This window comes from Macrobrachium rosenbergii, chromosome 42 (assembly GCF_040412425.1).
Source record: "Macrobrachium rosenbergii isolate ZJJX-2024 chromosome 42, ASM4041242v1, whole genome shotgun sequence".
Classification (NCBI taxonomy): domain Eukaryota; kingdom Metazoa; phylum Arthropoda; class Malacostraca; order Decapoda; family Palaemonidae; genus Macrobrachium; species Macrobrachium rosenbergii.
This window is the reverse complement of record NC_089782.1, coordinates 87,501-109,839: the sequence shown is the minus strand read 5'-3', so window position 1 is coordinate 109,839 and position 22,339 is coordinate 87,501. Positions and strand designations below refer to the sequence as shown.

General features: G+C 39.9%; 1 protein-coding gene across 1 annotated transcript in view; it reads left to right on the top strand.

Moving 5' to 3' along the window:
* Window positions 1–22,339, top strand: part of LOC136827867 (uncharacterized) — a 76,397-nt gene that overhangs the window by 36,961 nt on the left and 17,097 nt on the right. Inside the window, 1 exon segment of the mRNA XM_067085327.1 lies at window positions 17,291–17,469. Within this exon segment, the coding sequence (XP_066941428.1) occupies window positions 17,301–17,469 (169 nt within the window). The 5' untranslated portion in view covers window positions 17,291–17,300.

The following is a 22,339-nucleotide window of genomic DNA, read 5'->3' as shown; positions in this document are numbered from 1 at the left end:
GAGAGCTATGCTGTGGGACAGATCCTCCGCGCCGTAGTTTGTAACATACAAACCACCTTCACGTCGTCTTTTTTGAAAGATGTCACATTTAAGTTACTGGGCACCTTCTCCTTAGGCCCGGTGGTGGCAGCTCAACAAGTGGTGTGGAAGATATGATCTTTTACCTCCATTTGCATTCGTTGAGTTCCTCTTCTCCGTAACATCACCTGGGTCCAGCATATGATGTTCATGGAATAGGGTCGTCTGGCTCTGTTTGAATGTAGAGTGCCCATGTTCCATCACATCACTTTTAAGAGTGAGTATTATTCTTTTAATGTTTTATTTGTGGTGGTTACTTTTAATTGCCATGCTTGTTTATGGAGAGATCTTCCTCCCTCTTCTTTATGAGTCTTGTGTCACATGATGTACGTTTGTATCAGTTGGGAACAAGTGACAAATTCAACAGTGATTTGTATTTTTCCTAACATACAAACCCACAACTTCATGTGAGTTTTTAATTTTCCACCTCATGCCTCCCCTCTTTCCCAATCCCTCTCTCGTGCATCTTGGGCGAAATATCATGGTTCCCTCTGGCTATTCACAAATTGGAGGATGGTGGTCCCATGGGCCTCTTTTATAGCTAGTGCTCCTCTCTTAAAGCAAGTCGTCTACCACAGCCGTCTGCACATGCGCACCTAAGGATACCGCCTGTCACATGATGTTGTGGGTTTTTATGTTAGGAAAAATACAAATTATCGTTGAATTTCTCATGTATAGGGACCTAAGGTTTGTATAGTTAGGAAAAATACAATTTACGTTACAAAAAATTGCGATTTTGATAGCCTTATAGTAAGACTGTCTTTCCCCAGCATGTTTCTTGGGGTTGGCAGCCAAGGGCATAAGTTATTGCTCACCTATCATTTGGGCCTCAAACCCTCTGCTCCTTGTTCGGGAGCGTAACTGTAACCTTTTCTGTCTTGTGCGAGTGTTGCTCTTCGCTGCCTGTGCTGTGGGTCGCTTTGCCAGGAGGATCCTTATAGCGAGGGGGTTGCCGGGTATTGTTGGAAGGTTATTCTCCTCCAACGGTGCCCTTGATGACTGCCCCTTCGTTCCCTCTGGCAGCTTCCCATATAGCTCTCTCTCCTTTGTCCTCTTCGCTCGCTCATCGACCTCTCCTCAGGGGCTTCCTCTCACTTTGTAGGACAATTCCCCTTGGAGCAAGAGGAGTCTCCTTTTACTAATTTTTTTTGCTTTTTTCTTCAGGTTGACAGCGAGCATTGTAAGGCGCAGCTGAAGTTTCCCTGTGGCAGGAAGGCTGCCCTCATACAGTGGATACTTCAGTGACGACCATGGTGACGGTAATGGCTAAGATCCCCACATTGGTGTCAAGCCTGTTCCCTGACAAGGGGAACCAACCGCTGTTTGTTCTTTGGCACTCCTGTATCCTGTGCCACTGCCTCCTGTCATACCTGTGGTCCCATCTGCTCCTGCTGTGCTTCTTGTCTTTTTGCTCCTGTTGCCCTGGCAACCAGTCATCGGACTGTACCTCCAGCCCCAGCTGCCTGGATGTCCCTGTTGCCGCTACTGACACTCCTGAAGCTCCTGCCGGCCGGGCTGCTCCTGTCATGCCTCCTTCCTCAGCTGCCCTGGTCGCTTCTGTTGCTTCTTTTGGTGTTCCTGTTGCCTAGGCCGCTCCCATTGCGCTTCCTGATTTAGCTGCCTTGGTACTTCTCCGGCCTTATGGATCCTGCGTGCAGATCTTCATTCGACTCGGCCAAGATCATATTTTATATAAGCTACTTAGCAAGTAATTACAGAGCTATTAGTTTCTATTAACCGGCAGCTAGAATTTTGAAATTCTCGTTAGTGCTACTTTTGTTTTGGCTAGGCGAGTGACCCCGCCCACTTTTAGGGTAAGAGAGGAACCAGCTTAGCAAACGAGCTCAATATGTTTCTGCCGGCTGATGGCTGTGGTTACAGTGATTGGCAGTAGCGGTTTTTTGAAAATTCCCTTCTCTGTTGTTCTTGGATCATTGGTGAAGTATTCACTTTATGGGAGCCTTTTCAGCACAATTAGTTAGTGTCAGGTTTTCTCAGAAGACTAGTATTATCAATTGTTCCGACACAATATACAAACCCTCGGTCCTTTACATTAGGAATTACTTTCAGGCGTAGGCTGGAAACGGCCGTTAAACTCTTGAGCAAGGTGGTTAGGCAGTAACTACCAGGCCGTCATGCGTTGCTGAAGTGTTTTCATTCTCTCCGCCTGACTGTCGTTAAGCTCTTATTATCCCGGTGGGATCTTTCTGTATTTTTGTTTATATATATGTGTTTGATACTTATTAATACAAACCCATGATTTGTGATAACCTTGCATAAGCCATTGTTCCCTGCCTGTGTCTTGGGTTTGACGGCCAAGGGTGTAATTGGAGTAGCGTAACCAAGTGGTAATGCTTCTCTTCCAGCAGCCCTTTACGTAAATACTGAAGACGTCCCTGTACTTTCGGAGATATAGTTTGGGACGTAATATCTTCACTCCCCTACATTCATCGGGACGTAAGAGTTTGTTCCCTTCTTGGGCTTCCGCCCTCCGTGTATAAGGGCCATTACTAATTTCTTCCTACTTACTCTGAGTGTAACGCTGAAAACGGTAGACGCAATTCATAATGAGGGCCTTAGAATATGTTCAGGAGCTTTTCGATCATCACCAACATCATCTTTACAAGTTGAATGTGGTGAAATAAAAATAATTAGAGAAGTCTCATGTAATAATTTTGTAATTTATAGCAACTCCAGAAGTGCTATAGAAGCTATTCAAAACTATAATCAAAAAATAATATTGTACAACATAAAAAGTTCTCACTCCATAAATTGTGTAATAAGGGAAAAAATATTGAAATATGTTGGATCCCTGCCTATGTAGGGATTAAGGGAAATGAAGAGGCTGATAAAGCAGCTAAAGAAGCGGTCCACATGACGAGAACAAATGTAGACATCCCTATCAATGACTATACAGGATATATAAAAATAGTCATTGTAAAAAAATGGCAAAATATATGGAATGAAGAACCTGAAAATAATGAATTAAAACAGATAAAATACAGTGTTGGAAAATGGAGTTCGTCACATCAGAGAGAGAGACACGCACAAGTAATTCTGACACATCTTCGAATAGGCCATACTTGTTTGACACATGGACACTTAATGAACAGTCCATGTGCCCTCTTCCCAAATGGCCAGATTGCAATGTGCTGATAACAGTTAAGCATATACTGTGTGAATGTCCAAAATATAACCTGCAGCGATTATCAAATTTTGGAAATAGACCGAAAGAAGAAATTTTGTCAGAATCTTCAACATTCTCAATAGTACCCATTTTAATGTTCATGAGAAGCTGCAAGTTAAATGGTAAACTATAAAAAATTTATCAGTCAGTATAATGAATTTTAAAACTAAGTAAATTTTATGATTTTACTTAATTTATTTTGAATTTGATATACCTTTTTAGTGAGTATATATGGGAGCATGAGTTTAAATGTATTTATTGTGTGAGTGTGTTCCAGTATGAAAGCGTATACCTTTTTACAGCTTTTAATTTTATTTTCATTTTCGTTCATTCATCATTGACAAGTGACCTATTAGGTCCCAGTGCTAGGCTTCTAGCCTAGACTTGTCATTCCATCCTAATCCTTCAGGCCAGCCCTATGAGAGCTGATAGTCAGCTCAGTGGTCTGGTTAAACTGTTTTAACCCTGTGGTGCTTAAGTCACTTCTCATGGTGATGGTGTTTCGAACTGCCAGACGTACGAGCAAACCCTGCCACCCAGTAGCCTGACCAACACAACCGAAATGTTTACTTGCATCTTTTGCTGTCAACATTTCCATTGTATTTTGCTGTCAACATTTCCTTACTCCTCTGTATGTGTATGTATGTGAAATATGGGAATATATATATATATATATATATATATATATATATATATATATATATATATATATATATATACCATTTATACATACATGGATACATACAGTTACATGGGCCCATACATATACATACATACATACATACATATATACATATATACATTATATACATATACATATATATATCAATCATATATATATGTGTGTGTGTGTGTGTGTGTGTGTGTGTGGCCTGTCAGGCTTTTTGAGTTTATCACATCACCGTGATTCATATACAAGCATTAATCTACAAACATCCTTTAATATCCTTATTCATGCATAGTATCGGTTATATATATATATCTTATATATATATATATGTGTGTGTGTGTGTGTGTGTGTGTGTGTGTGTATATATATGACTTTTTATCATATGGTTGTGATTCATATACAAGCATTAATCTACAAACATCCTTTAATATCCAATTTGCTCCATATATATATATATATATATATATATATATATATCATATATATATATATATATATATATATATATATATATATATATATATATATCATTTATATATATATGTGTGTGTGTGTGTGTGTGTGTGTGTATATATATGACTTTCTATCATATCTTTGTGATTCATATACAAGCATTAATCTGCAAACATCCTTTAATATCCAATTTGCTCTACCTCGGAAATAATATATTTTCAAATATGTTACTGAAGGGTAATTTTTAGTTGATAATAAGTACGTTCTCCCGTGGGCTCAAGAAAAGACAAGAACTCAGGACTACAGTGATGCCTTTAGTCACAGCTGGAGTTCACTTGTTGGCCGTGTGGTAAAGCGTCACTGTAGTCCTGAGTTCTTGTCTTTTGTTGGTTCGAGCCCATGGGATGACAAACTTATCAATAGTTCACTGTGCGTGCTTAAACATGATCCTCTAAGATGCTACCAATGTTTTCACACACATTAAGGTCGGGAAGCTACCTGGAAATTCACTTGGCCCAAAGAAATCAATATGCTGTTATAAAGTCAGCTCCTGTGTCTGAAGAGCTTTGGAGAAACATGGTGCCTTATCATGCAAAAATGTGACTTCTTCAACAGACAACATATTTTCAGGATCTTGGAACAAAAAGAAATACTGCCACCAGTAAGCACAGTTTTCTGAAGTATTCGTTCATTCCATGACTGTCCTTTTCTTTGATGATCCACATTAACCGTTTGGCTGTGAAATAGAGAAAAATTCCCAAACATTCAGGAAATTTCACAACTTTTTCCCTATCCAGGGCCTCCCCTGGCATCGCTGATATCATCCAGCTTTGCAGCCCAAATGATGTCATTTTTATGATTTAGGTCTGACTGTGTAAATGAAGAATTCATCTGATATCAAACATGGAGAAAGTCTGGTTAAACTCAGTCTCTAAGAAATGAACCACAAAACCATGTCCTGTGTTTTCTGTTGTTGAGTGATGTTGTGCTTGCTGATAACTGAAATGGCTTGATACAGATTTTTTCAACTCAGATATACAGCACTATAACTTCTCTCTTTTCCCTTTATGTTTCTAGTTCAAGCTTCAATAGTTTTAAAGACTTTCTTGGTCTACCCACTGCCTCAGCTATGATGTCTTTTGACTCCTGAGAAGGACTTCAGGCCTTCCAAGATTCTTCTCTTTTCACGATGACAGTCTGTGTTTTTGTAACAGTTTCTTTTAACAAAAGATTCATCTCTTTTAATGTATTTAACTATCCAGGAATGTGACAATGAATCTTGTTCTTATCATCCCTGGCCTCTCTGAAGGTTTTAATCAGATTAGTCAATCCATTTGATTTCCCTAAGTCGTTAGCCATGGCTGTATCTAACTCTGTCACCAGTCTGAAAATACAAGAAATGTTAAATGAAAAATAGCTTTAATAGAAACTTGAAATAATGTATTTGGAGATCAGGCTGTAACAGAAAACTTTTAACAAGGTCATTAGTTCTGTGTCCAGTTTTCTCCTTGCAGGCTTTTTAGACAGGACCTCTGTATATATTTGTCAGGTCCTCTCCTTTAAAAAGGGGGCACTGTCATTGGGTCTGCTATTAGGCAGGAAGTATTTTATTAATACAAGCCTATTCAGGTGCTATTCTAAGCTCATGATCTTGACAGTGACCACTTACATTATTTTCATTACATGAACTTAGAGGACCTTACTTATGTTCAGGGTAGAATTCTCATAGTTTTCAACGTTTCTATTTAAGTCTTTAATAGCATAAGAATGATGTTTATTTCTCTGTTACTATTTACGGGTGATACGGGACTCAATCCAGAAAAAGGATTTTGACAAAGGAAAATCTATTTCTGGAGATATATATATCACCTGGTGACCCACCCTGTTTTTCATTCTCTCCCTCCCTTGATAAACTTCATTCTAGTGGGGTGGGTGCTTCAAACATGGAATGCGGCTAGTGTTGACCTTTGTATACAGTCCATGTAGTAGTGCAGGATTATGTATGGCACCTCTCGGTTGGGACTTTTGACATTGGGAATCTCAAATGGATAAGGTTCCGTGTTTTTGTAGTTCACACAAACAAAAATTTTCCATACACGACTCCATCTAGTGGAGCTCGCTCTGGGGTAGTAACTGTCAGCATTTCATTTAGCTTTCTCTGGTATCTAGCAACTGGAATTTAGTTTAGAAATAAGTGCTGAATGGACTATTTCAGTGATGACACGGGCAGGGTCTCCAGAAATAGATTTTTCCTTTGTCAAAATCCTTTATATATATATATATATATATATATACAGTATATATATATTTTCTCATGTACTTTCATCTATGAGCCTCATATAGAAATGAAATAGGAATTTTCATTCAGAAAATTCTTGAGACAAAATTTCAACTGGTTTTGCATAGCTTTTTACATTCACAGGCCTTTTTGTACTTGCTTACAGTATGGTAAATTTTGAAGCATGGCACAATACACAAAGGGGGTTTGTTAGGGCAAGTTTCACAGTGATATGTTGTTTGCCTCTTCCTGCACTGCCCTTTTTCTTCAAGCAGCAGTCACTGCTTCTTATACTGCAAACAATACAATCAGGCTTGTGATTTTTGTTTGCAAATTGAGCCATGAAATGTCTGCCCGTGAGTCTGTTTGATAATGGTAATTCAAGTCTCCTCTTACCAGTCACTGGCCTTTTTGAATAACCTTCCAACAATCCATTTACTACCTGTTCTCTAAATTTCCTCTGACTTAGCTTTTTATTTGGATTTTGGATACCATAAGCTATTTTTGCATCCACCAAGGCCACTTCTATAACAAAATGCCATATAACCTGATACCATTTCTTCTTCCTCTGGCTAAAATTATATGTTGCACACAGTTGATCAAACCTGTCCACCCCTCCCTTATATTTATTATAATAAGCTTGAACAGATGGTTTATGTACAATTCTATCACCTTTTTTTGATTTTATTGTTACCCCTGTCACACCTGAATCACCAACAGTTGACATGTTCACTTTGCCTGTGTCCTTAAAGTTGCTGCTAAAAACATTGTATTTTCATTATTTGTCCATATTAAACCAAGAAAAACCCTTAAAAATTTTTAATTTTAGCTCTTCCCATTTTTGGGCAGAAAAGTTTCTATTTATTCATGAAAACAGTGAAAATACAGCACCAGTGAATATTTCTCCCTTAGCTTACTAAAAGCTCTACACTTGTGTAAAAGTTATCCACAAAGAGTATATGGCCTTTATTTTCAAACCCTTCTAATAATGCCTAAGTACCTAACCCACCTTCACTAGGGTGATGATTAACTGTTTCCTTGCCTGTATATACATTGAAATGCATGAGGTATCCAGTTTTGGCATCACAAAGGGACCAGAGTTTTATCATTACTTTTGTATGCATCGCAAAAAAATGAAAAAAAGCATATATCAACTGGTACCTGTCTCTATGTGAACACTGTCACTAAAACCTTGTTTTTGATAACCAAAAAGGATCTGCAAAATATGATGCCAAAGTTAGTTTCTTGACAATACCCATCATTATTTGAAAGGAACAAATGCTTTGATTTCATTCTACTGTTAATGGGTGCCAATTCCATTGTACCTGGATCTGCACTGTAATGGACCTATCATGTAAGATTTTCTAGTATTCTACACCAGGGTCACCTGTAAAATCTGTAATTTCATCTAATACCCTTGCTGAAACAACATCTTCCACTTTAAGCCATTAAAATGCTCTTTGCAAAGGTTCTTCCAGTCAAGTTCAATTGTTTTAATTCTCATACTAAACTTCCTTTTTGTACATGCAACTTACCCGTCAGATATATACTTAGCTATAGTCTCCGACGTTCCCGACAGAATTTCAAATCTCGCGGCACACGTGACAGGTAGGTCAGGTGATCTACCTTACCCGCTGCTGGGTGGCGGGAATAGGAACCATTCCCGTTTTCTAATCAGATTTTCTCTGTCGCTGGTTCCGGCAACATCTGTTGTTGGTTCCTCCTGCTTTGATTTTCTTTCTCGCTTGCTGAGGATCTTTTTGGCCTGATTTTGGTGATGTATTGGATCTTTGGTTTGGCATACGCTATTGTGGACTGTTTTTTGGATTTGCTTTTGGATTTTTCATCAAGATGTCTGATGTTAATGTTTTGCCTGTGTTCCGTGTGTATGTTAGGCAAGAGTGTAAGGTGAGGTTGCGAAAGCTTGGTAGACCCTCACACTGTTTGTATGAGGTGTAGGGGAATGATTGTTCTTTTGACAATAGGTGCAAGGAATGTGAGAAATCTGTCTGATCAGGAATGGAAGGTTTTGACTTCTTATTTAAAGAAACTTGAAAAGGATAGAGTTAGGAAGGCTTCCTCCAGAAGCTCTAGTAGGTCTCGCTCTAATGAGCTTGAAGTAGTAAATATTAACACAGTAGACTCTCCTAATACTTTGGTTTCAGCCCCTTCTCCCTTCATCGAACCTGTGGATTCGTCTTCTGAAATGGCTGCAATGAAAGCGGAATCCTTAGGATGAAATCGCAACTGCGTGCAATGAAAGAAGGTAAGAGTGACAGTGATGTGTGCAGTGTCCCCAGTGCAGTGGAGGGGGCGTCTGATCGGCTCCGCATTGCTCCTAGGCCTAGACCTCTTCCAAACTCCCAGGACCAGTGGAGGAGGAATGTCGAAAGCCGCAGGGAGGATGTAGAGCATCCCCAACGGTCAGGCGTCCCTTCGGCAGACCCTGTTGTTGCGTCCCAGGCTGCCTTGGATCGCCATAGAAAAGGCATCCTGAAGAAGTGTTTTCTCGTCTGACGCGTCTTCTCCGAGGCGTGGTTGGAGTTCGGCTGAGGAGTCGCGCCCTCTGAAGAGATCCTGGAAGGCTCCTAGAGGAAGCCTTGGACTCGAGCCCTGAGCGCTTCCCGGAGGATTCTCCTATTGTCAAGAAGAGAGCCTCAAGATCCCCTCCTCCTCTCCAGCAGGAGTCAAGGAGTCAACCAAGCAGATTTTGATCGGCCTCCAGGAGCAGTTGTCAGCTCTGGTGGTTCTCTTGCCAAGGACATTCTTCTCGTAGGAAGGATGATTTTCTTCCTATCAAGAGCTCCAGGAAGCTCCTTCTTCAAGCTCGTCGCTCTTCTCCTGCCAAGCCCTTCCAGCAGCAAACTTTTTTTTCTTCTTCAAGGAGGCGCTCTTCTCCAAACAGGCGCTCTTCTCCCAGCAGGCGCTCTTCTTCCAGGCGCTCTCCTTCCAGAGCGTTCTTCTCCTCACAGGCGCTTCTCCTTTTGACAGCGCTCTTCTTCTGGCCAGGCGCCTCTCGGTGATCCAAGCTCCCCCTTCCAGCAACGCACCATTCTCCTGCCAGGCGTTATTCTGGTAGGGCGCCCCTCTCCTGGCAGGCACTCTTCAGTGGACAGAGCCCCTCTCCTGTCAGGCGCCAGTCTGGTGCAGGCGCCATTCTCCTGGTAGGCTTCGATGGACAGGAGTGCTTCTCCTTCCAGACTTACTTCTCCTGATAGGCGCTCTTCTTCTTCAAGCCTTCTTCTCCACCTGCTCCTTTGGAGGAAGTTTCAGAGGATGAATTCCCTAAGGACGCTGGAGTTTCAGATTATAAGAGGTTGGCTGCTTTACTGATTCAGGAGTTTGGAGACTCTCTTAGTCATGCTGCCCTCCTTCTCCTGGGTCCTTATGGGCGAGCACCAAGTCATTGAAACCCTCCTCTTTCGTGAAGATGCACCCTATGATTTCCATGAAGAAGGCTTTTAAGGGTCGGAGGAAGTGGATGCAGTCGAAGAAGGAAGCAGGCAAGACTGTTTTCTCTTTCCTCCTCCTAGACTTTTGGGAAAGTCAGGAATTTGGTATGAGACCAAGGAGCCGATGGGGTTGGGTCTCCCCTCATCAGCGGATGCGAGATTTCTCTTCTCTGGTGGACTCCTCCAGGAGACTTTCTCTCCTTTCAAGGCGACTTGGGAATGTGTGAGCTGGACCATCTCCTCAAGGGTCTTTTTAGAGTTATGGAGGTTTTCAATTTTATGGATTGGTCTCTTGGGGCTTTGGCCAACAGGACTCAGGACCCGATTTCCTGTCAGCATGGATGAATTCGTCAGTGTGTTGTCTTGTTTGGACAAAGCAGTGAGGGACGGATCTTCTGAAGTCGCTGCTTTGTTTGGAGCCGGAATCCTTAAGAAAAGATCGGTATTCAGCTCCTTCCTCACTAAATCTGTGTCTCCTCTCCAGAGGTCCTCTCTGTTGTTTGCTCCTTTTTCTCCCCATCTTTTTCCTCAAAAACTGTGAAGGAGATTTCTCGCTTCTTATCTGAAAAGGCGACCCAGGATCTTTTGTCTCAGTCTTCCAAGAGGATGAGGCCTGCTGTTCCATTCGCCAAGAAGGAGAAGGCTACCCTTTCAGGAGCCCTTTCGAGGTGGTCCTTCTTCCAGATCCTCCTTCAGGAGCAAAAGACCAGAGAGAAAGAGGAAGGTCTTCCTCACGTCCAATCAAAAAGACCAAATGAGGAAAAGTACTCCAGACAACAGTGGGTGCCAGACTGCTGAGATTTGCGAGGTCTGGGCACAGTGAGGGGCAGACGACTGGTCCCTCTCTCATTCTAAGAAGAGGTTATCTATCCCCTTCAGGAAAGTCCTCCTTGACATCAACTCCAAGGGAGTTATCAGCTAGATACAAGGGATCCTGTCAAGAACCAGGCCCTTTTTCAAGCAGTAGAACAAATGCTGGAGAAAGGAAGCAATAGAGCCGGTTCAAGAGCTCCATTCCCCAGGTTTTACAATCGGCTGTTTTCTGGTTCCGAAATCTTCGGGGTGGAGACCGGTTCTGGATGTAAGCGCCCTGAATTTCTTTCGTTATCAAGACGAACTTCACCATGGAAACGACCTCTTCGGTTCTTTCTGCTCTTTGTCCAGGGATTGGATGGTCTCCCTGGACCTTCAGGACGCTTATTTCCACATACCCATTCATCCCTCTTCAAGAAAATACCTGAGGTTCGTGGTTCAGGGAAAAGTGTTCCAGTTCAGGGCCCTGTGCTTTGGTCTTTCGACGGCCCCCACAAGTGTTCACGGGCATTTTGAGGAATGTGGCACGCTGGCTTCATCTAGAGGGAGTGAGGATCTCTATGTATCTAGACGATTGGCTGATTCGAGCTCAATCAAAAGAATCTTTGTCTGGAGTACTTGTCTATCACTCTAAATTTGACCCAGTCCCTAGGACTGTTAGTAAATCTACGAGAAGTCCCAGGTGATTCCGCAGCAGAGCATTGTTTACCTGGGGATTCAGATGGATTCTCGGGATTTTCTAGCCTTTCCATCCCAGGAAAGAATAGATCGCTGCCTGGAAAAGTTGACTGTCTTTCTAAGAGAAAGAACATTGTTTGTGAGGGAATGGATGAGTCTGCTGGGGACCATTTCCTCTCTGGAACAGTTCGTTTCTTTGGGAAGACTTCATCTAAGACCCCTTCAGTTTTACCTGAAGGAGAGATGGGATCAGAAGTCTCAGGACTTAGCAACTTTGTTCCAGATATCGGACAGGGTAAAGGAGGATCTCTCCGTTGGTGGTTGGACCTTCAGAAAGTTAAAAGGATTGTCTCTTCAGTTGCCAAGCCCTCACCTAGTGTTGTTCTCAGACGCCTCAGAGTCGGGAATGGGGGCAACACTAGGTTTCGAGAGAAGTGTCAGGCACCTGGGATGGGGAACAGGTGAGCTGGCACATCAACAAGAAAGAACTGACAGCGGTGCATCTGGCTCTCATCTAGTTCGAGTTCCTAGTCACAGTATATGTGTCCAAGGTGAACTCGGACAACACTACAGCCCTGGCTTACATCAGAAACAGGAAGGAACACATTCCTTCTCCCTTACTGAAACAGCAAGGACGTTGTTGTTGTGGGCGGAGGAGAGAAAGATCAGACTCCTCACCAGGTTTGTGCAAGGGGAAAGGAATGTGAGGGCTGATCTGCTAAGCAGAAAAGATCAAGTCCTACCCACGGAGTGGACTCTCCACTCAGATGTTTGCAAAAAGCTGTGGAGCCTTTGGGGAAGGCCGAATATCGACCTCTTTTCCACTCATTGGAACGCAAGAATGGAGAACTACTGCTCTCCGATCTCAGACCCGAGGGCAGTTGCCATAGACGGTCTTCTCTTAGAGTGGTCAGGATTAGACGGTTATGCTTTTCCCCATTCAAGATCTTGGGGAAGTAGTAAAGAAAGTTCGCTTCTTCGGAAGGCACGAAACTGACCCTGATCGCCCTGTTTTGGCCAGCTCAAGATTGGTTTACAGAGGTACTGGAATGGATGAGTAGATTTTCCCAGATCGCTTCCACACAGGAACGATCTTCTCAGACAGCCCCACTTCGACAGATTCCACAAGAATCTCCCCGCTCTCAGTCTGACTGCCTTCAGACTGTTGAAGGACTGGTCAGAGCGAGGAGAGGCTTTTCAAGGATTTCAACCCACGTCTACCAAGTGGAGGCTTTAGAAAGACCCAGAAGATATCCTCTTCTAGTACCTCTGTGACAGACATTGCTGACTTCCTTCTTTACTTGAGGGAACAGTGCAACCTCGCTGTATCCACGATTAAAGGGTTACAGAAGTATGCTATCTTCAGTATTCAGACACAGAGGTCTGAATATCTCTGGAAAACAAAGACCTTCATGATCTCATAAGGTCTTTTGAAACGTCTAAATTCAAGACCTGAAGCCTCCCAGTTAGAATTTAGATGTGGTTTTAAAATTTTTAATGTCCAAAAATTTGAACCTCCTCGAAAAGCTTCCTTCAGGGATCTGACCAGGAAGTCTCTGTTTCTCTTTGCTCTGGCTTCTGCTAAGAGAATAAGCGAACTACAAGCTTTGGAAGGTAGGGTTGGGTTTAAGAAAGACTCGGCTATTTGCTCCTTCAAACCATTCTTCTTGGCTAAGAATGAAAACCCTTCTAAACCATGGCCAAGAAGCTTTGAGGTTAAAAGGTCTTTCGTCAGTGACAGGGCAAGAGTTGGAGAGGACTCTGTGTCCGGTCAGGAGCCTCAAATTCTACCTTGATAAGAAGAAACAGCTGGGAGGTACAGTTGAGAGTCTCTGGTGCTCAGTCAGGATCCTCGTAGATCCATTTCGAAAGAATGCAAGCTTTTTTTCATTAAGGACGTCATCAAAGAAGCGCATCTGTCTTGTGAGGATGAGCACCTAAAGCTCCTTAGAGTGAAAGCACATGAGGTGAGAGCCATTGCGACATCTTTGGCTTTTCACAAGACGTTGTCTCTCCAGGCTCTTATAGAGGCGACTTACTGGAGATGTAACTCGACTTTTGCATCTGATTATTTGAGGGATGTTAGAGTTACTTATGATAAGTGCTTCTCTCTAGGAGCGTACGTATCCTCGGATTCGGTGCTGGGACAGGGAGCTGAGACTAATCCTTTATAGTTTAGTTAGTTTATTTGATTTTAATGCTTTGTGATGTGTGTTTTATGGTTGATTGGAAGAGGGTGTTGGAGTATAGCCCCCCTTTCAATTCGTAACACTAACAAGGTTAGACTTGGTCAGGTGGTCGGGATTGGTTGTTGTGCTCCTGGTTATTTTATTGATACCTAAAGCTCTTGTCATGTAAGAGGGATAGCCCCCATTGATATGATTCAGGTAAAGGCTCTGTCATGTAAGTGGGTCAGCCCAATTGACATGATCCATAATAAGGCTCTGTCATGTAAGTGGGTCGGCCCCCATTGACACAATCCAGAAGGGCTGTCAGTCATAGGTCACAACCTCGCTGAAACTCTTCAGGCAAGCAGACTCATAGACAGTATCCATGAAGTCTTCTGCCCAATCAGGTAAGAACCATGGTTTTTTATATCCTACAACATATGTTGTTTCCTGTTTTTTAGATTTTAGCTGTCTCTTACCCTCCTCCAAGGGTGCCAATCAGCTAAGTATATATCTGACGGGTAAGTTGCATGTACAAAAATGATATTTTTATGATAAAATAAAGTTTTGTACATACTTACCCGGCAGATATATACGATGATGGCCCGCCCAGCCTCCCCTCAGGAGACAGGTGGAAGAAAATCTGATCAGAAAACGGGAATGGTTCTATTCCCGCCACCCAGCGGCGGGTAAGGTAGATCACCTGACCTACCTGTCGGGTGTGCCACGAGATTTGAAATTCTGTCGGGAACGTCGGAGACTATAGCTAAGTATATATCTGCCGGGTAAGTATGTACAAAACTTTATTTTATCATAAAAATATCATTTTTGTACATGCAATTTACCCGTCAGATATATACTTAGCTGACTGGCACCCTTGGAGGAGGGTAAAAGAGACAGCTAAAATCTAAAAAACAGGAAACAACATATGTTGTAGGATATAAAAAACCATGGTTCTTACCTGATTGGGCAGAAGACTTCATGGATACTGTCTATGAGTCTGCTTGCCTCAAGAGTTTCAGCGAGGTTGTGACCTATGTAAACTGCAGGTAATTGCACTTCAATTCTAAGAAAATTGTGTGTGTAATGTATGGAGCTAAAAATTGTCACTCCACTGATCCTATACAGTTCTTTTTTTATAAAAAAAAATCATAGTAATGTGATGTGTGGAATTAATAACACTGTAAATTGCCAGTTGTAACCATGCTATTTGACCTTGGCTTGCTAAGTTTGGGTTTTTTGGCATGAATTATTGATAACGTATGTCAGGTGGTATGATACTCAAATGGCAGTGCACAAATAGAGAAACTAATTTAAAAAAAAAATTAGTGTTGCGAGTTGTGCAAGATGCAGAACATGCAAGGGGCTGGTGAACTGAATTATATAGAAATTCATGTTTATGACATTACGGAAAATCTGCTAGCTGTTTTGTACATATTTGTGATCAGAGAGTAACGAACAGATACTGCAGATTCTTCGAATGCCATACAATCGGTGGGGTTTGGCATGGGCAATTCAAATGAGTGCCCTACATCGAAGACCCTTGGTTCCTTTTGATTATAAGAGACCAATCAGCTGAGGTCTATGACCTAAGCAAGTTCAGTTTGAAAAATTAGTCAGTAGTGGATTAGCGGTCAACGGGTTGGGGTGCGTCTCTAAGACAGTGATCGGCACCTGTCACCTCAGAGTACCTTCCGACTATAATTGCATAATTAAGTTGTGTAATATTAGCAACAGGACCGTGTGTAACTACTAAGGAAAATACATGTGTTAATTGTTTCTTACGCATTTCAGTTGTACTGGTAGAACCTTTATATGACTGAGAATCAGTTTGGAACAGAAGCAGCCACAGCCAGATAATGCAATATATGGAGGGGGATATTGTCCTAAGACTCCCTGATTGCTGATGGCAGGAGGGGGAGAGAGCTCACGTGGTTGCCTTGAAGATCCTTCTTCACGATCTGCCAAAGGTTTTCTATCGGTGATACATTGGGACTGTTACCCGGCCAGTCACTTACAAGGGGCATATCACAGTCTACTAACCACTGACAAACACTTTTGGCAGAATGGGCAGGTGCCCCGTCCTGTTGAAACACCTTTCCCCCCGTTAATTTTAACAAATCACAAAGGTTATCATTAAGAAGCTCGTAATATGTGAACTGGTACAATGAAAGAATCCGGGTGTTTAACGGTGCTACAGGTTTACCTGGGGTTGAAAGGAGTGCTACCTGGGTGGCCGTAAATGTTCCGACCATGATTATAGGTGACAGTGAACGTTGATTCGTCACTCCACAAGACATCTAACCACTGATGATCCTCTTAAGTAAGGTATTTCTATGCAAAGGCCACTCGTTTATCCCTCTGACACTTCAAAAGAAGCAGCTTCTTAATGGCACGATGACGTGTGAATCCAAGTTCATGCACATGCCTGGATACTGTCCTTTCAGAAACTGCCCTGAAGCTATCAGGATTTCCTTCCTTGATCTGATGCGCACACTAATACAGGGATTAGCTTCAATGGCATGTTGTAGGATGTTAGTAGCTTTTTTTCTGTCTTCCTAGGCCTTCCAGTGCCTTTTTTTTTTGCTGAACTAGTAAAAGTCCTGATGTTTCCTCATGATTTAGTGCCAACCACCTCCTAATAGAACAGTCGCATACACCCGTTAACTTGGCTGCTGCTTTGGTCTGGTGGCCTGCTCCCTCATCGCAATGATTTGTGTGATGGTTTCTTGCGGGATATGCTTTTATCTTGCCCATAATAAGGTCATAAATGGGGAGAAATCACAAAAAAGTGTGGAAAATTCTACTTGGCCTGCGGCACAACATTCACTTCCACCCTCAGTGGAAACAAAGCGGCAACTGAAAAATGGCTGCCGTCTTCTCCGCTCAGTGCTGGAGGTCTACTGTGCTTCCAGACTTGCAGCCAAGCATTTTGACAGAAAGATTTATGTTTTGGGGGTGGGTGATAAATTTACCGTAATGTTAGTCAGGAAAGCTAAAGCTGGACTAATTTTTTGTCTAGTGCTTTGCTTTTGTACTGGCAAATGGAGGGAGTTACAGATAATCCTCTTTTATTGTGGCCTGCAGTCACTTCACTTAATTATCCATACACGAGGAAACAACAACTGTAAAAAGAAAAAATGTCAAAAATACCAGATTGTCACCCTTTTTCCTGTAACATTGAAATGGTATTAAGAAAATATGGTGGCAGTGCTAATTGCCTTCAAGTCTCAACCCTTTTTATCCAGACTATAGACCAGGTATTGCGGAAGATGTAAAATGTTTAAAAAACAACAGTTTTGTATATCAAGGAACAATGTAAATCTTATAAAAATTTGCAGTTTTATATTGGAATTCCAAACCTTATCTGTATGGCAATAATGAACATAGAAATTTTGTGGGCCTTATCCATCATAAACAGCAATGATAAATTCAGTGGGGGTAGAAAGTGAAACTGTTTGGATGAAATGCAAATTTAGTGTGTATAATAATGCAGTCTCGATTCTTTTCCAGTACTTGAAGTATGCGTTACGTTGCTGCTTACTGTTTGGCTGCCCTTAGTGGCGGTTCTCCATCAGCAAAGGACATTGAGAAAATCCTAAGCTCTGTTGGTGTAGATTGTGATGCTGATGAGGCCAAGAAAGTTGTTGGTGAATTGGAAGGCAAGAATTTGGAAGAGCTGATTGCAGAAGGTAGGTCAACAATTGAATCATGGTTCTTGCAGTACATTGTTAAATTTATGCTTATATAGTAACTTTTTAAAAAGTGACAGTATCACTTTGTGTACCTGGCAACACATGCAAGGAACTTCTATGATGTTTGACAATTCCACATATATATATATATAATTGTATGATGTATTTGTATATGTATAATATGTATGCTGGGGTATATTTCTATATATATAATATATATATATATATATATATGTATATATATATATATGTTTATATATATATGGTATTATATATAATATATATATATATATATATCTATATATATATATATATATATATATATATATATATATATATATATATATATATGGCAGAAAAATATGGCTGCTACAATTTTAAAGGACACATATATCATTTCATAGCTTCAATGCTTTAAAAGATGTGATGGAAGAATTTTGAGTCAGATGGAACTAGGTCAAAGACTGATGTAAAATCTTTGTGTTAATTTGATTCTCAGATTATGCCAGAAATCAATGTTGCCGGTCAGGTGAAAGCATTATGAGTTGATGATGCGTTCGTTAATTTGATCTAGATTATGCCAAAACTGCCCTAAAAGTGAGTTTTGTTCTTTAATGTGATAGAACTGCAGTTGTCTAGACGTAGCTTTGAGAGGATCCAGGCTTTGAAATCGGCAGATAAGGTAGAGTTTGAAATCTCTGTTTTTATGGGAGGAAATTGAACTTGTGATTTTACCATGATTTTCTGATCATTATGAACTTTTGAACTGGTGTGGGAGATTTAATATGAATATTCATACCTCTTTTATATTATTATTTTTTGTTATGTTACGTTTGCCATATCTTGGCTATGCATTTTACACTTTCCATTATTGTGTTTTGCATTTCATATATTTTTTGGGAGTTTTCTATCATGTTTAATTCTTTGGACAGATGTCTGTGGACAGTGTGGACTGGTTCGAATAACATGTGGTAGACTGTTTTTTGACATGACTTTAGTTATTGATTTGGGAGTATGTGTGAGTTTGGATATTTTCAGGCTATTAGCCATAATGAGACTTCTTTAATCAGAAGTGTTTTGCAGTTTAGAGTTTAGTTATCTGACTTGATAATTCATTTATTATGCATTTTAATCTTTGCTTTGTTTTATTCATTTCTTGTTGGGTTATTTGAATAATAAACCTATTTTTTTGTAGAAACTATTGCGTTTCTTTAAATAGTCCGTTTAATTGCTTTGGTGAGAATGAGTGAGATTGGCGTGGGTGAACTTTGGAAAACGATGAGAGAGAGAGAGAGAGAGAGGCTGATGACGGTGAGGGGAGAGAGAGAGAGAGGAGGAAAAAAAGGATGCAAGTGTTTAGTGCGAAACCTTATCGTACTTTTCCTGAAGCAGAACACTTTCAAAAAGTGTTAATTCATCTTTTCTTGAAGAAAGATTGTTATATATATATAGCATAGTATATATATATATATATACACTTTATATATATAAAAAAGTGTGTAATTCTGTATTGTTATAGCTATTTAATATATATATATATATATATATATATATATATATATATATATATATATATATTATATATATATATATTATATATATTATATATATATATATATATAGGGGTTATATATATATATATATATATATATATATATATATATATATATATATATATATATATATATATATATATATATATATATATATGTGTGTGTGTGTGTGTGTGTGTGTATATATTGGGACCAGTTGCGGATTTGCCATTTCTTAGGCTAGAATACATCCTAGAATTAAAATGTCCCATAAATCAGTACAAGTTGGTTAATAAAGAAAACACAATTATCAAATACAGGTAGTGCTCGAGTTACGATAATTCGACTTATGATATTTAGGAAATGTGCAGGCGCAGGCAGCGAGAGACCAACTTACAATAGACCAACTTCTTTTCCTCCATCTCATTATTCCATCTGCTAGTTAAAAAAGTAAAAGAGAATGATAAAAGTATTGTTAGTAACGTTATACTCTTGCGCAAATGCATACAGCCATAAACAACCGAACAGGAAACTGTTGTTTTGCTTGTATTTCAACCATCGTACGGTAATACACAATTACTGCAGTTATGGTACAAATGACGTTAAGTACTGTACAATAGGACTGATATATTTTTTACACTATACCCTTATTCGCTTTGGAGAAAAGATCGGCAGGGAAATATATGCTACAGTAACTTTAAGGGAATCGGCCGGTTTCCCACTTTTTCAATGACAGGTTGTTGATATATAGGGGGTTTGTTTAAGGACATTATGTGGAACTTCTGGGGAAAAAATTTTTGGTCAATGACCTTAGGTTTTGTGACGCCAGAGCGATTTTCGGGCAAAATTGGCCATATTCAAAATGCATCTTCTTTGCTTTTAACGTATAAAACACATATGAACCTTCAATAAAATGCCAGGGATTTTTGATTTTTCAATTCATCTTCGAGATATGAATTTTTTTTCTTTATGAAATTTTCCCAGAAAAAAAAAAAAAAAATGACCAAAAATCAGCAACTCAAAATATTAAAAATCCCCAGCATTTTATTAATCTACCATGTTTCCCCATGTTATATATAAAATTTCATTTAAATTGGTCCAATACTAAGGGAGGAGATACATTTTAAAGGTGAAAAACTTGTTTTGAGAAATGGGCCTTCAAAGTTTTAGTTACATAAAAAAAAGTAAAAGGGCCTTCAAAGACCGTTACAATTAGTTTTATGGTTTTAATTTTTATTTTTGGGTATTAATTAATGCGAAATGATTATAAATAAGAATATTAATTGATTATTTATGTGCCTAAGACACATTATTATAAATTTTAGGTTCCTGGTCCCCCCTGTCTGATCTTGTTGCAAGGTATTACTCTAGGGTATCATAGTTGCCTACACTTTTTTATTAGTGTCTCGAATCCATCCCTTGCCAAATGGATCCTGGGAATTACTTTACATTCACAATTAGGAATTCGTGATTCAAGTAATTCATCAAGTCTTGCTTCACTTATGATAATTTTATTTTCAGGATCGTCTATAATGTCAGCCTCCGAGCTACTGCTTTCTTCTTCTAAAACATCTTTGTCCTTTAGTAGTGACGAACGAATAAAGAGGCGTTTTGGGGTGGATGTGGTTGGTCTCTGGTCAGCAGAAATCGCTGCCTGTGCCGTTTGCTGGGTGACAGCTCTCTCTCTCTCTCCGTTGCTCCATTCCCCTCTATGGCACTAATTTCTTGAATTCTTTCTTCTACTTCTTGCCTGGACTTTTCCACTTGGCTTTTCCACATTCTAGAAGCATGAAGTGTACTCTTGGACCTTTTAGGCACGGTGAAAAAACAAAAACACCGCAGAAAATACAGAGTTCAGTCAAGGCTAGCAAAGCGTGAAAACGTGTCCTTCTGGCTTGGAAGTTTATAGGCAACTCTTTAACAGTCGGCGTCATGGTATGGACGTGTGCATTGTCATGGCTAGGAATAACTAAAAAGGTGCCAAGTAGGGTATTATTGACATTATACATTTCATTTCAAAGGAAGTTTTCGTAACATTGCAAAAACTATACCAGACTAAATCATTTGCGCTACTGGTGTTTTATGGGTATATAGTTATTGTTACTTTTGAGGCCATAACTAGAGAAATAAGGCAAATTTTAGCATAATATTTCGTGGACACATTCTTGAATCCTATACGAAGCCATAGAATTTTTTTCAGCAAATCGAATTTTATAAAGATTTTTTGGGTTTTTTAGGCGGCAGATCCCCTTAAGCTGCAAGTTATAGCTGAAGCTGAGAAAACAATATTCAAGCTGCTAATGACTATAAATTATCGTGCATCAGCAACATGGATGAAACTCGACTGTAAATAAAACTGGAGAGAATGTATTTTAATCAAAACGACTGGGCATGAAGAATACAAATTACTACTGTTTTCACGCCGATGAAAGATAAATACTTAAAGCTCGTATTATGATGAAATCAAGAGAAACTAGCGAATGGAATTTTTATTTTTTTTTTACACAAAACAAACATGCCCCCAAAACGGCCAGCTGCAATTCCCGCAAACATCATATATTAATGAAAAAATAGCTAAATTAATTTCACAACGAGGCGTATTTGTTATATTTCGATTTAAAAACACTTCGTATAATGAAAAATATCATTGTCCCAAATAAATAAAGTATCCATGTTCATTTATGCCAACTAGAAGCAAGAAAAGCACTTTGAACTTAGTTAAATGGGGCGAAATAAACACTGCGTTATCGATTCCCAAAACAAAACATTGATCGCAAGTTATAATACAAAAGCAATATGAGAATATACTGTTACGAACTCCCTCTAGGAGGAAGCCATAACGGGTTCTTCTATTTTAATCTCAAATCCAGTGACAAAAACACAAATCAGTAGGTGCGAGAAAAAACCAGAAAGACACATAGGCAAAAATTTCACAATATTTATTACACAATAAATGCACAAACACTGATGGCTCACAAAAAGTAATGAATTGATAAAGTACAAAATGCCATCAAATAACTCCAAGAGTCACCTATAACTAAAGCTAAACCCTGCTCATAGTGAAGAAACCAAATCTTAATCTTAATACGGGACCCAAAAATTACCCACCACGCTAGCCTATTACTAAATAGAAGGAAAGAAGTGGAAGGACATACAAAAAGAAATAATAATCCTACCTAAGATATAAAAATCTAAACCTTAATATTAATCTATACACTCATGACACTCAGTCTCGCATTATACCTTGGACAGTTTTCATAATAAATAAATATACTATCAAACAAACACTTGAAGACTATAATTACACCCTGTTTAAGGTGTAGCTGAAGATCAAT